We start from the raw sequence: 14,579 nt of genomic DNA on the forward strand, positions 1-14,579 counted from the left end.
AGATTTTAACCATCTTGAAACATTATTTCCTCATCTAAAACATACCAGGTGTTGTATTTAGCTTGATTACCGCTAGTTTAATGACTCCTGTTTGTAGGTTTTTGCCTTCTGAGCCTCCGAAAAATGTCTCACTTCTCATAGGTCGAACTCAAGTGCATAAATCATTGCCAGAAGCGTTCTGACCATTTCTGCCGCCAAGTTGCATTAATTATAACTGCATTAGCCTTTCGGAGGAAGCTAGGTTTGTTTAAATAAGTGTTGCAATTCCCTCTGCAGCCAGTTGATGGAACTCTAACTCCATTCTTGACGTGGGAAACGCCTGACCTATATGAAGTAATGTAGGTTTTTACTTTACTTAAAATAGTTCCATGTTTTGGAACTATTTTAAGTTCCAAAACATGAGATGCCAAAGCCGAGTTACTAAAGAGCACGTTAAAAGGACAACAACAACAACAACAATAATATTTGTTTCGTATAGAATTATTCCATATGGTATTTTAGTTCATATGTTGTTTGCAAATGGTTTAGCCAAGTTCAACTTCAAAAAAGTGTTTTTAAATAGTTTGATTATTTACCGTAATATTTATCCTCTTATTTTACAGACAAAGCATGACCAGTCACTTTTTGTAGTATCAATCATAGCCACGCTGTTTTTACTATTTTAAATTATTTACAGCCATATTTCAAGATTCAGTCTGAGCTCTCCTTCTCGCTCGCTGCCATCCATTTTGGGCTGTCTTTCTCCGAGTATCCATTTTTTTTTCATTCGTACAGCCCCAGACGTACGCGGGAAGACTGTGAGTGCTGACCCATAACCCAAGGCAATTTTCCCTCCTTTTTAAAGGGATTTCATCAGAGTCCAACTACATTAGCTGGGAGGGTGGACTTAATAGTTTCTGAAATCCCACTTTATTCTAGTTAGTGGGGGGGGGGGGTTATCGACTAGGCGCCCGGGCTTTAAAGAGAGGAGAGGCTCGCGTCGGGCCTGACCGGGCAACTCGATCAATGCGCGCTATGGATTGTCCTGTCCCAGCGCTTCATAAGTATTTGCCGCCTTTTTAAAACAGCAACTCCATTTAACAGGCAATCACTGCTAACTGCTTTGTAGCTTCAGCTCAATAATCAGGGACAATCTCGTGCTGTTAAAAGACGCTACGTCGCTGAAAGTGGTAATAATTAAAGTTTCGAAACTATTAAGCAAGTATTCAAGACGAACTGCGAGAAACAGGGTTAAACTTGGGAATCAAGTGGTTTTCCTCAAGCGCAAAAGATCTCTATTAGACGTAAGTGGTTCTTTTTGAATAATTTGTACTTTTGACCACTCTGTCCATGTATGCGTTGTTTATAGAGCTACTGCTACTACAGACTACCATCACTACTATGGATTGACAACACTATTTTGCAGTTACAAGGCTCTTTCTCATTTTTTGGCTACTGTACCTCGTGTGGATTGGCTCCATTGCGGTGCGTCCCTCGTTTATTGAAGGGGAAATCATAGTGACAAGTTTGTTTTAGGCGCTTTGTTGATCCAGAGAAAACACTGTCATTGTTTGTCATTGTGCCTTTGTCTTTGTCCTTGATTGATTATAATGTGGCAAACAGGATTGTGTTTGAACTGGAAAGGTGCAGTTTAGAGCGACAAAAACAGATTCAAGGGAGACATTTATGAGCGACTTTGGTTAAGTTCATATTTTAATACAGTAGGTGAAAGTTAGATCTAGATTGAATTAGACTTGAACAGGTTCCTTATTTGGCCCAGTCTTGAGATGGAAAGCAGCAGGTACATTTTCAGTTATTCATAATGTTAGATTAAAAAACTATAGCTTGATGGGTTTGTCTGGGGTGAAAATGTCCTTCCCATATCACAAACAAAGTAAATAAATATTCAAAGCTCCACATTTTTTAGCGAATTGCCTTCTGTAAATGCCACAATTTACTTTTTATCAGAAAATCCAATATTACTCAGAAAATAGCGCTTTCAGATTGCTAACCTTAATCTAAAAATTATCCAACAATTTCACACGCAGCAGTGACAAAAACACATTTTTTGCTTATACAAGTGTGTTTTGCAAATGAAACTTAAATAGTATATTGCATTATTTTAATCATCACTGCTACATTGTACATTACCATATTGGCTTAAATCATCTTGCTTCTTGCTGCCTTAAGTCAGTTTGCTGAGTTAAAGGTGGTCTCACTCTAAGCCAGTTACTGAATTTACTTGTTTGGCTGCAGGGTTCTGGGATTGCGTGGGGCTTTTTGCATAAACTAAAGTGAAGGTTTATTAGTTCATGGCGCGCACGCACACTCACACACACACACGTCCTATACTGGCGCAGGCCGCTGAACATAATCTCATTCTCTCATGAGAAAGCATTACTCTCGGGCCATCAGAATCCCATTACCGACACTGAATCATAAGTAAGAGAGCGCAGAGTTATGATCCGCGAGGCTCTATCCCGTAAGTGATCTATCCCCCGTTCACACACACACACACACACAAACGCACACAGACGTAGTATAGACGATCAGCTGTGCATGAAAATTAATCCACTGAATAAAATTGATTCCTAAGCGATCAATACTTAAGCAGCCATCGACTGTAACATTGGTTACAAATGAGCATGTGCTCCGGTGTGTGGCGAGCGTAGTGTTGAGTTGAAGGCAAAACAAACATCACGTTGCTTCTCTGTCCTCTCCTGTCCTGCCCCCAAACCTCCCCCCTCATCCCCCCCTTTGTGTCACCCCTGTCCCGCAGATGGATGTCCCAACCTGTGCAACGGAAATGGGCAGTGCATCATGGGGCAGCAGAGTTGGCACTGCGAATGCCAGACGGGGTGGAGGGGCCCGGGCTGCAGCGTGGCCATGGAGACGTCCTGCGCTGACAACAAGGACAACGAAGGAGGTGAGTTTCCAGAAGTTACAAAGGAAAAGTAATTACGAGTTGAACCTAGGTGATACAGAGTTGTAATTTACCCAGGATCCAGTGCAGGGGAGGGACTCTTGCAAAGTCTGTAATGTGCACTTTTTTATGTAGAGCAGAGCAACTGAACTTTCTGATGCTAGGACACCAAAAACACCCAAAACTGCAAACTTGCAAACCCCAGTGAAGAAGGAAAGTGACCGTTGTAATTATTTTAAGGGTCAATAATGTTGTTGTACACGTTTTGTCTCGTAATAAAGTCAAATCTGTTTTGTGTGATTATAGATGTATTGTGAAAGCAGCTCTTATGATTAAAATTAGATTGCTGTGTGTTGTCTGCATCCAATTGTAGAGCGTTTAGTCCTCCACGAACCAGAAAGTAACGCTGTTAGCCTAATGAGATTGTTAGATTTGCAGTGAGCGTAAATGGTGCTCTGGCCTTTGTTGTGAAAAGGGGTTATAATCTCATTGTGGTAAGTAAATTGGATGCTCAGAATGCATTAGGTTTTAAAATGAACTAGTTCTTTTTTCCACATTTTCAGAAGGTTAATACAGTGTCACAAATTTAAGAATATATCTCAAGTCACATTATCTCACGAGCCGTAGCACAGAGCCTCGCGACCACCTCGGAGTCCAACTCCCGCTTTGGGACCACTGATTGAGAAAACCTGTATGATGCCCAGGTCGCAGAATTTCGTCGTATTATTATGTAAATATCAGTAGCGTGCGGTGACTTTTATGGATGGGCATGCAGACTTGGGGTGTTCATCAATATTTAGTGGATTACATTTGCAAAAGTGAAAAAAAAAACGAATATGAAAAAGTGAGTTTCAAACCCCGGCTTTCTGCGTGAAGGGTGAATGCCTATCCACTGAGCTAAACTCCCATATCTGTAAATCTTGATGAATGGAGTAGATAGGCTCACTTCACCGATCAATTAATTACACTATGTATGTGTAAAATACTGCCTGTATTTCTAACGTCTAATCATTAGAAGAGTCTTATCTATGAACAAAGATATGTCTCAGCCAACATTCCCACACAGGTTTATTGAGGTGGTTTGAGGCTGTGTGGTGCTCTAAAAGAAGCTGCTGTCTCTTCTGGTTCTAAAAGCTCATGTTGGGAGCATGAACGGGCCTCTGAATACGGTCACAAAATGAAAAGGAGCGAGAGAAGAAGAATCAAGCTTCCCGTGCAGTACTGTTTAGCAGCCTGTAGAGGCCACTAAAAGACACCGTGACTTCCAGCCAAGCTTAAGCAGAAGTGAGGGAAAAACTGACTTATTTGAACATATTTTGGACCAATTCAAATATAGTTGTGACATTAGATTTTATTGGTCAAGCACTGCTCACAAAAACTGAATTTGGCTAAATCTGTATTGTACAAACTTTGCTGCCCTCACCCCACGAAAAAGACATCACATTTTGTTCTATAGCGCATATGGATGTTTATTTTCTCTTCGCTGAGCACAGAACTCATGTGTAATAGTTGTATTTAAATGTTTAAACTGAGTCGACGCCTTCAGGGTAACTTGGCGGTCAGCTCGGCTTGCGCTCACGCTCTCTGTTTGGAATTTCCAGATGGACTCACCGACTGCATGGACCCGGACTGCTGCATCCAGAGCCCCTGCCAGAACAGCCCCCTGTGCCGAGGCTCCCGAGACCCCCTCCTGGTCATCCAGCAGAGCCCCGTGTTCCTGCCTCGAGTCCGCTCCTTCTTCGACCGCGTCAAGATGCTGGTGGGACGAGACAGCACGCACGTCATACCCGGAGAGAATCCATTCAACTCCAGGTATACGGCATAATAAAGCCATTAGACACTTTATACTCATCTACACTTTTAACAGCCTAATAAACAAAGAGTTTATCAAGGAATATGCTTCAAACTCAGCGACAATTTCAATGCCACAGTGACAGACAAAAGACTGTAATTTTAACAAAATAATAGTACTTCTTTATGTTACCTTGTGGTCTTATAATAGTTCTGATAAAACTCAAAATCCTTCTAAAACTGTCCAGGAAAGAGCTGATCTTGCTCTGTTCGTGTGACTTTTTCTTTTTAGTATCGATACTTTATTAAGACCAATTTAGGTGTATTTATTTTAAAGTGGTACCAATTAAACTGTTTGTTTTAGAAATGGATGCACTTGTACTAAAGATTACAATGCAAAGTATGTGAAATATAGTGGATTTACCGTAACACGTACCAATTCACGCTCAAGGAATCAAAATCCAGTCTACTTTTTGGTCAGTGGTCAGTGGTCAGTGGTTTGTGCGCTCACCTCACAGCGGGAGGTTCATTTCCTGGCCCGAACCCCCTCAGTCAAAAGTAAAAAATCTGATTAATAACCCTGTCCTAGTTTATATTTTAGTTTATCTGCACCTCATTTTTACATCAGTTCAAGCTGGGTTGGAGCAAAGATCATCTCGGTGAAATTCTTTGCAATAAATGTGTTTCAATGCTTTTTACAACTAAACTCATCAGTATCAGGTCGATATCGTGATACTTGCTTTAGTAATACTTGGTAGGGATGTGCAACTGACAGTTTGAGAGGCAGGTGCTCTACCACGGAAGCAATGTCACTTTTCCATATTGTTCAAGTTTGAAATGTTACGCTTCTTTAGTCATTACTTTCAAATTTGTGGCTGCTAAAGTTTTAGTAGTGAAGCTTTGTGCAAAAGTGTAGCCTATATACGCTGAGGGGTCTGGGATAAATATAAAAGGACGTAACAAAAAAACGCACGGCAGAATAAGCAACAAAACATTTTACACCTCGGAGAATATAAAACCTAAAAAACGATGTTGACCACGGGGGCACTTAAGCCAGAGGGGCAAAACTCACTGGCATCGCCCATCACTACCATTTGCCCTCTTTCTTTTCAGATCGACTTCTAACCTCTTTGTCCAACCACATAAAGCCCACACACGCTGACGCTGATTGTAGTTGAATCATAGCTCACGGAGCACTCAGCATTTCTAATTGTCCACGACATGTGATGATGTGCACAAAATCGTATCTTGGGCCTGTGCCTCTTCTGGAGCTCGGTGCCTCAGTAGGTGGACGCATTGAAAGGCGCAGCCTCCATTGCTGTGTCATGGACTGTTTACGTGATTGACATGAGCTAATCCGGGTGGCGCCGTGGCTGATTGTCTGTAATTAATGAATAGTGGGAGACCAGACCCGTAATTGAGCTTGCAAATTGGATGATTGAAAGATGTGGAGATGACTTAAAACTCATGATTGATGCGTGAAAACATGTCACTTTTTGAAATTGACTTTGGCCGCACTCCAGAGGTGGTACCAGACATTTGTACCGATGTAAGTAAGTGCTGTGAAATGGCTTCAAAAGAAATGATGACACAATAATTGCACATTTTAGACCTTAGAGTCGAGGTTTGAATTTAATAAAACCAATAGTCCAATCCTTGAGTTTCTGACCGTGAAACTAGCACATCATCTGGAGGAGGGTCCTGGGTGTTGCACTGCCTTCCACAGTTTAACATTGAAGGATGGGACTAATTTCCACATACTGTTGACTAACCAGAAAGGACATCTGGTTTAAAACATGTCACTGTGTCAAAGTAGATTGAATTAGAACAGCCCAGTTTGTGGCATTATTTTAATATTTATTATACCTCAATTACAGAGGGCACTTCTGTGTTTATAAAGGCAGGTATTTTTGTCATGATGCTTTTTAAGACTAATGCAAATGTTGAGGCATAATCAATGCAAAAAATGCTACAAACTCAAGTACTCAACATATAAAACCAAGTGGATTGTCTTTATTTTGAATTTGAATTGGCTGTTTATTTTATATTTTATGTTACGAGACACAGTTAGCTACCCAGAACACAGAGTTTACCAAAATCAACTCGTTAAAGTATCTGTACAATCTGTTATTTCCACATCTTATGTTCGTCTCCTCTGCGTGTCCTTCTTTTTGCAGCTTGGCGTCCCTGATCCGCGGCCAGGTGCTGACCACAGACGGGACGCCTCTGGTTGGGGTGAACGTGTCTTTTGTCAACTATCCTCAATATGGATACACTCTGACCCGACAGGACGGAATGTATGTACAAAACAGAACAAACAAACTGACTTACGGAGAATAAATGGGTTGACGTTAACAAAATTGGATTGGGTTAGATACAAATTAGCTAAGATTTAATCCAGTTCAAGATTTAAACCATTGTGTGTTATATACATGTGTAATGCCTCTATTTTATTTGTAAATTATAATTTCTGTAACTGAATGTCATGTCAATGTTTAACACCAATGTCTGATGCACTTTATGTTCTACTTTTTAAAATCTTCCTTTGCAGAGTTTTGACTCACTCTGGCAGGGTGACGTCTAAAGATTTTAAAAAACATATTGATATTTAAATGGCTTTATTCCAGGCACTGATTGAAGGAGTCTACAAGTCTGTCTGACCTCGGCTAATTTTGAATGATGTTTTTTAGTAACGTTACATTTCTTTTCAGGAGGTGTTTCCAGTTTGACAGACATGAATGTACTAATTATTTGACCTTGAGTCTTGTTGAGTGATTTTGCTCATTTTGAATGTAATAATTTGGCAAAAAGTTGTGTCAGGACCTGTAAGAAATTGTTCAACTGTTCTGCATATCCTGATGGTGCATATTGTCTTAATAACAATCCGCTCCTCATTTTCATCCTCTTCTCACAAACCCTCTGTAGGTTCGACCTGCTGGCTAACGGCGGTGCATCGCTGACTTTGATGTTCGAGCGCGCGCCCTTCCTGAGCCAGGAGCGCACCGTGTGGCTGCCCTGGAGTCAGTTTTACGCCATGGACACGCTGATGCTGAAAACAGAGGAGAACACCATCCCGGGCTGCGACCTGAGTGGATTTGTGCGGCCCGACCCTCTCGTCATCGCCTCGCCTTTGTCCTCCTTCTTCAGCTCCAAACCCGGAGAGAAACCCATCATTCCAGAGACACAGGTGACACTAACCTTTAGAGCTAATCTGCTCTCCTCCACTCTGACTTTCTCTGTTTGTTTGTTTTTTTTTTCCTTTTGATTTCCCTCTCCTTTATTTTCTCCCTTTTTTCTCCTCTCTTGTACCTCTCCTTCATTTCTGTCATTGTTTGTCCATCTTTGTCCTTCACCATCAGTGGAAGTGTGACCCCCATTACCCCTCGCTCTAATCCGTGCTAATCCTCGGCTTCTCTGCTCTTTGTCTCCAGGTGCTGCATGAGGAGATTGAGGTTCCCGGCACCACTATGAAGCTGTGTTACCTCAGCTCTCGCACTCAGGGCTACCGCTCCCTGCTCAAGGTGACCATGACCCCTGCCGTGGTGCCCATGGGCCTGCTCAAAGTTCACCTGATGGTGGCAGTGGAGGGCCACCTGTTCCAGAAGTGGTTCCACGCCTCCCCCAACCTGGCTTACACGTACATCTGGGACAAGACGGATGCGTACGGACAGAGGGTGTACGGCCTGTCTCAAGCTGTGGGTAAGTGTGCGGAGAGATGAAAGGATGTAGGGGGGTGTTCCTGCGCCCCAGTCCTGATTAGAGTGCACTGGCTATGACAGAGAGAGCGCTGTTAATTAGAGAGCTTGAAGGAGAGATAATACAGCAGAAAGTCAGCCCCATCCACTCTGCAGTGCAGCCCGATTAAAGAGCTTTTTTCATATGTCTATTTTTCATTAGGGCTGCTTGTGGTTCAGGCAGCCAGCCGTAACAGTGGTGAAGGGTTATTAGCCATCAGGGCGAGTTAGCCGTTAGCTGCTGCGGAGCAGTGCTATTACAGTCTGTTGTCACTGTGGCTCGCAGATGCTGTCAGCCAAATGCTCCGTCAGACCACAGATGCACTGGACATCTGGGGCTTCTGCGTGGACTCGAGTCATGAGGGGCAGAGCTTTACAAAATTACACTCTTCTCATTTCTCTGGAGAAACTGTAATTTCACATTACCTCATGAATAAAAGTGTACACATGCTTTTGTATTAGGATAACTTTGTTAAACATGAAGAGATAGCTGCGGTGCATTACCGTTTGCAGTGAAGCTGAAAAGGTGCTGGCAGCAGCAGTCTCTGTATCTCACAGCGGCTCATGGGGGAGTTATGTGTTAACACACTTTTCCTTTTAACAGAGAACAAAACATTCAAATGGGATCAATGTATGAATTCACACAAATAAATGAGGAATATTTTATCTCTGTGTGTGTTCATCCAAATATCAGTAAACATATGCATATTTGAGATTACAATTTTAATGGTCTTTCAGTGTAGCAGCCAGTGTGTTCTGCACATCCAGCAGCCTTAAGGGTAGTCTGTCTAATTAACAGGGCTTTTAATTGATTTAACGGAAAACGTGTGTGTTACTCAGGTGTTAGTGTGGTTCTGATACAGGTGCTAACTATGTGCTCTGTGCATCACTCCTTTCACAACATTAAATTAAGTTAGGAGGTTATGTTGTGAGTAAGTTACACACTCTTCTATAACTGTGTTGTTTCCGTAGTGTCGGTGGGCTACGAGTACGAGTCGTGTGCCAGCCTGGTCCTGTGGGAGAAGAGGATCGCCCTGCTGCAGGGCTTTGAGCTGGACCCCACCAATCTGGGCGGGTGGTCCCTGGACAAGCACCACATCCTCAACACCCGCAGTGGTATGGGACTAATAATAATAATAATAATAATATGGTTATGCGGTGTATCAGTTTAGACCTCAAAAGGGAAACAGATGGAGGCATTTCTTAATTATTTTTCTTTTGTAGTTGGTCGCATGGTACTGTATCTCAACATTTTTCACATATTGAAAACAACATTATATCTCTGATTCCATAGAGACACAGAAATATAAGCTTTTACACAGTTAAATGCAAACGTTTTTCTATTTAGAAGACATACATTCAGCTCTGAGTGACAGTTATGACATTATTCCATTTATAGTATGTATTGAGAGCTAAGATTGAAATATATAACTGACTTTTATGTTAATGTTTATAATTTCACCTTATTGAATTCAACCACTGAAATAAATGTACTTTTCACCATTCTAATGAAGTACAAAATACATTTACATCCTTGCAAGGGGCCACTCAACCTTCAATGCATTATCATTAAGACATATTCATTCTTATTTTTCAAAAAGAAAATCATTCTAAGGGCCCTTTAGTGAATATGTGCAATTCCTCGAGGCCTTTAGATGTGGCTATTGTCCTATTGTACTCAACATGAATCCAAGTCAGAGGCACAAAGGCTGTAAATGACCACCTGGCTTCACTGATGGAAATGGAACAAAAAGAAACTGCCACAAGTATTTAAAAGTGCAAAACGCCACGTACTAAACTTAAGTTGAACAGTAATCATATTCCTGGCTGCAATGGTTGCTGTTGTATAACTGTACTTTTGCCGTTAATTGCAATCAGAGAGAATTCTTCCAAACCGCCTGTATTTTTGCAGGGATTCTACACAAGGGAAGCGGAGAGAACGTTTTCGTGACCGAGCAGCCCCCTGTAATGATCAGCGTGATGGGGAACGGCCGCAGACGCAGCATTTCCTGTCCCAGCTGTAACGGGCTCGCCGACGGGAACAAACTGTTGGCCCCAGTTGCCTTGGCGATGGGCACTGATGGGAGTCTGTATGTGGGAGACCTGAACTTTGTGAGAAGGGTTTATCCGTCCATGAACACCACAGGAATCCTCGAGCTCAGGTAAGAGAATAGATGCATGTGTTAAAAGGATGCCAGTCGTTTAGAGCTCAGCAGTGCAAATCGGATAACGGGAATAATCAGATAACCCAATAATTAGATCTGATTGTCGGTGTGCGTTTGCATGCGCGAGAGAAATCTGGTCATCATAAATGCCAGTTAATTAGTGGATTGTATTTGGAACACAAAGAACGACATTAGTTTGCCCCTTATTTTTCATAATTTTGCTTGTCAAAACCTGGTTTGAATCAGACAGAAAACAGATTACTCACATTACAACTGTTTACTGACATTTCAATAATCTGATAACTCCAGAAATCAAATAGTAATCAGATTTTGGTGGGTATTTTGGGTTTCTTGTGTTGTGGGAAAATATTAAAACTAAAAAATAAATAAAAAAGGATGTTTAGGAAATGCAGTTAGCTGTATATTTTGCTGATTTTTCAAGTTTAAACTTTAAAGGTTGAAATTGTGTTTGATATTGATCTTATCTATCCAATGCTAATATTTTAATTGTATTTATTTGTTTACTTCTTGAGGTGGGGGTTTGAATGTACGCTTAACATTTTCATTAGAACAAAGCACAACAATTCTTTAATTGATTTGATTTATTTTACTCCAATAAGAATATTTTAAAAGAAAATGAAAGATAACAAATGTGTACCAAATAGGATTAAGAAAATGTGAACACCACATTAAAATTGGGACTAAACTACAACTAAACCCAGAACTAAACCCAAACCAGAACAAACCTTACTATTAAAGAAACAAACAATATCATTGTAAAGGTTTTCTGTTGGCTCATATATAAAGCGAAGGATAGTCGTGGTGTTGTTTGTCATAAATAGCACATAGAAGATTGCATATTCCACATTAAAAAAAGGTGAGACACGAGGGACGAGAGACAAAGGTAGAATTACACTGTGTTCTAGATAACATGTCCCAGAGGTGCTTTTACCTATGTTTAAAACGTGCGGCTCACTGCCAGCTGTGCATCCCTCTGTGGACGCTCGCCACTCCTCTGTGAGTTAACTCTGCATTGTTCTGCTTTTTCTTTTCACTTTCACGCTTCAAGGAACAAGGATTTCCGGCACAGGTAAGATTGTGCATTTCACTCTTAAGCAGAAAAGGACAGTACTGGATGAAGTCAAAATTATGTAAAAATAGTATAGAGTAACATTTATTTGTCCCGCAATGGGGAAATGTCAGTGGTGTCATTTCAAGAACAGCAGGAAAATAGAAAAATGCAATCAAAATATAAAGATTTTCAACAATTGTAATATTCCTAAATCTAACGCTGTACAATTAAAGTGGAGCAAGTAACGGTGGTGGTGGTTGTTCTTCTTCTTCTTCTTCTTTTGTATTACACATCGGCTAATTGTATTTTTTTTATATATAAAACACTGTAGTAGCAGTTGGATTCGAAGTAATGCTATTATTTCAATTCTTAAATCACTTAACACATTTAAATTATATTAGCTTCATCAAATTAGTGCTATATAAATCAAACGCATCATTATCATCACCATAATGAGTCATACTGTGTCCAATTATGATCTTCTCCTCGTGAAGACCCAATCTTTTTCCCTTTTCCCTTTTCCCACAGTAACAACCCGACCCACAAGTACTTCATGGCCGTGGACCCCGTATCCGGAGCGCTGTTCATCTCCGACACAAACTCCCGGAGGATCTACCGCGTGCGTTCGTTAGCCGGCGGGCGTCTGCTGTCCGACAACGCCGAGGTTGTGGCCGGGACGGGGGAGCAATGCCTGCCCTTTGACGAGCGCTGTGGAGACGGAGGGAAAGCCACTGAAGCTACACTGATGAGCCCCAAAGGTGAGCCGAGCAGACAGACCCAGGCTTAATTTACTTTGATTGGGACATAACGTAAGATCGGGCTGCGCTGGTGATGATGTGGTCCGTGATAATCCAATTAAAAATCCGCAAATGTTGAATTTTATCATTTATGTTGGTTACGCGGCTCTTGGAGATGCTTTTTTACTACAAAGATCTACGTATGGATTCAATCAGCAACGCGTCATATTAGGGGGGCGTGGTCGGATGTGGGGGAAACTCTCCGTTGATTCAATACATGCGTTCGCACATCCGGGAACTTGTGCAGTGGCAACCGAGTCCGCCATTTTGAAAGGGGCACAACAGCACGTCTACTACATACGAAATCCAGGAAATATGAGGAATAGGAAAAATGCCATAAACCTGCGTTCTGTTAGGACATTGCTCTGTTGACTGACCAAGAAATGATAGCTTTGTCGTGTATCTTAGTTTGCCGTTATCGTCTAAAGAATCAAAGTATTCGTAGCTCATTATGCCGTAGAAAAGGATGCAGTCGTGTTGTTTTTTATATATCGCATGCCCCTTTCAAAATGGCCGCTATGGGCAAGTCCCGTGTGACGTCACCGCGAACGCATGTATGGGAAACACAACTTTTCTCCTCTTCAAATACGTTTCGTGGTGAATTTCCGTGTATTTTAAGTTCAGTTAATTCAAGTCGAGTCACAATGGAGTCTTAATGCAGGTTATTGACCAGGCGCTACCTCAGAAAATGAAACAAACTGTTCTATCGATGTGGAAAATATGGCGGGCGGTGCTAGCATCACGGTAGCATTTAGTCCAAAGCTGCCGTTAGCATTCTTTGATAACTTCACACACTTTGTCTGTTCCAAACGTTATTCTTCTCCATGTTTTTGTGTCAGTATTTGGCACAATACAACTCCTAAACTCAGTGTTTGCTCTCGTAGTTGTTGAACAGTGGGTGAAAGCAGCTTTTTTACATTAAAATTAATGAATGATTAGCATCGGCTTATAGAAAGTCGAACATTCTATATGGGTTTTCTGTATATGGTAATTGTCAACACCACCATTTTATAGGCCTGTTGATAGCGTTATTTTATATATTTTTATTATGAAATATGTAAGAACCAGCATAAAAGTACTACCCCAGTAAATAACTGTTTTGATAGATAATAATCAGTGTAGACAAGGACAACGATTTTTGGATGATCTCGCATACACAATTTATCTTATGTCAATCAATACGTTTTATTTATATTGCGCTTTACAGGACACTCAATGATTCTCAAAACTACTATTCAAACATACTACAGAATAGATAACAAACTGCAGAACTTTCTACTATCTACTGCAATAGCCTGATGCTAACAATGCTAATGCGACTAAATAAAATGTATCCCACGCTCTGACATGTGCCATTACGAAATGATCATCTGTGTTAATTACGTTACCTGCAGTGTGTGTAAATGTATGTGCAGCTTATGTGTAACCACTGCAGAAGCACTGTCAGAAACTGTGACGTCTTTGACAGTTTTGTGTCACTGAGATCCATGAACCACTAAAATAATCCCATTAAGAAGTTCAACATTAACCTGGTTTATGACCTCTTTCTGTCTCGACCGTGCTGTGAGGAGATAGTGGAGTGTTTTTTCAATGTACCGGTATTTAATTTGTTATAGTTATTCATTTTAGCTTTTGGTAGTACTTTGAGGGATTTTTATTTATCATTTTCTTGAAAGCCCAGCAGGAAATGAGGGAATGTGCAGTGAAAGACAAACTCAGCGACTCAAATGCATGATTCTCACAGCAAAGTATTTAGTTTTTCTTTCTTTTACGGGGGCCGATACAACAAACATACAGCAACAAATGATATTACTTTGTATACAGTATGTGCAGCTTACATCTACTCTTATTGGTTCTCAAACTTTTAAGTAAAACACAAGAAAATCTCTGGCTTCCCAAGATCAAAATCAGATGACTAAACCAGATCTAAACCTGGACTTAACTTGACCTAAAACAAGACTTGATTAAAGTAGATACAAATGAGAACAAGTAAAACAAAAAATAGTATCATAGGATAAGAAACATTTGCCCGTGTACCACCCGTAATAACACAGTTGTTCAGGTCCATGATATATCGGCTGTAGAAACTGATTGTCTAAAGACTCGCCACATGAATTG

General features: G+C 40.9%; 1 protein-coding gene across 15 annotated transcripts in view; it reads left to right on the top strand.

The window, feature by feature from the left end:
* The window catches only part of tenm2a (teneurin transmembrane protein 2a), a 308,508-nt gene that overhangs the window by 256,859 nt on the left and 37,070 nt on the right, over positions 1-14,579 (top strand). For all 15 annotated transcript variants that reach the window (XM_072439821.1, XM_072439824.1, XM_072439822.1 and 12 more), the window contains 9 exons: positions 2,759-2,905; positions 4,504-4,714; positions 6,871-6,990; positions 7,619-7,880; positions 8,125-8,392; positions 9,400-9,543; positions 10,340-10,589; positions 11,662-11,682; positions 12,193-12,422. In XM_072439821.1, the coding sequence (XP_072295922.1) occupies positions 2,759-2,905; positions 4,504-4,714; positions 6,871-6,990; positions 7,619-7,880; positions 8,125-8,392; positions 9,400-9,543; positions 10,340-10,589; positions 11,662-11,682; positions 12,193-12,422 (1,653 nt within the window). The remainder of the gene's footprint in view (positions 1-2,758; positions 2,906-4,503; positions 4,715-6,870; positions 6,991-7,618; positions 7,881-8,124; positions 8,393-9,399; positions 9,544-10,339; positions 10,590-11,661; positions 11,683-12,192; positions 12,423-14,579) is intronic.

This window comes from Eucyclogobius newberryi, unplaced genomic scaffold (genome assembly GCF_026437365.1).
Source record: "Eucyclogobius newberryi isolate DKJ021-1_F unplaced genomic scaffold, fEucNew1.0.hap1 SCAF_11, whole genome shotgun sequence".
Classification (NCBI taxonomy): Eukaryota; Metazoa; Chordata; class Actinopteri; order Gobiiformes; family Gobiidae; genus Eucyclogobius; species Eucyclogobius newberryi.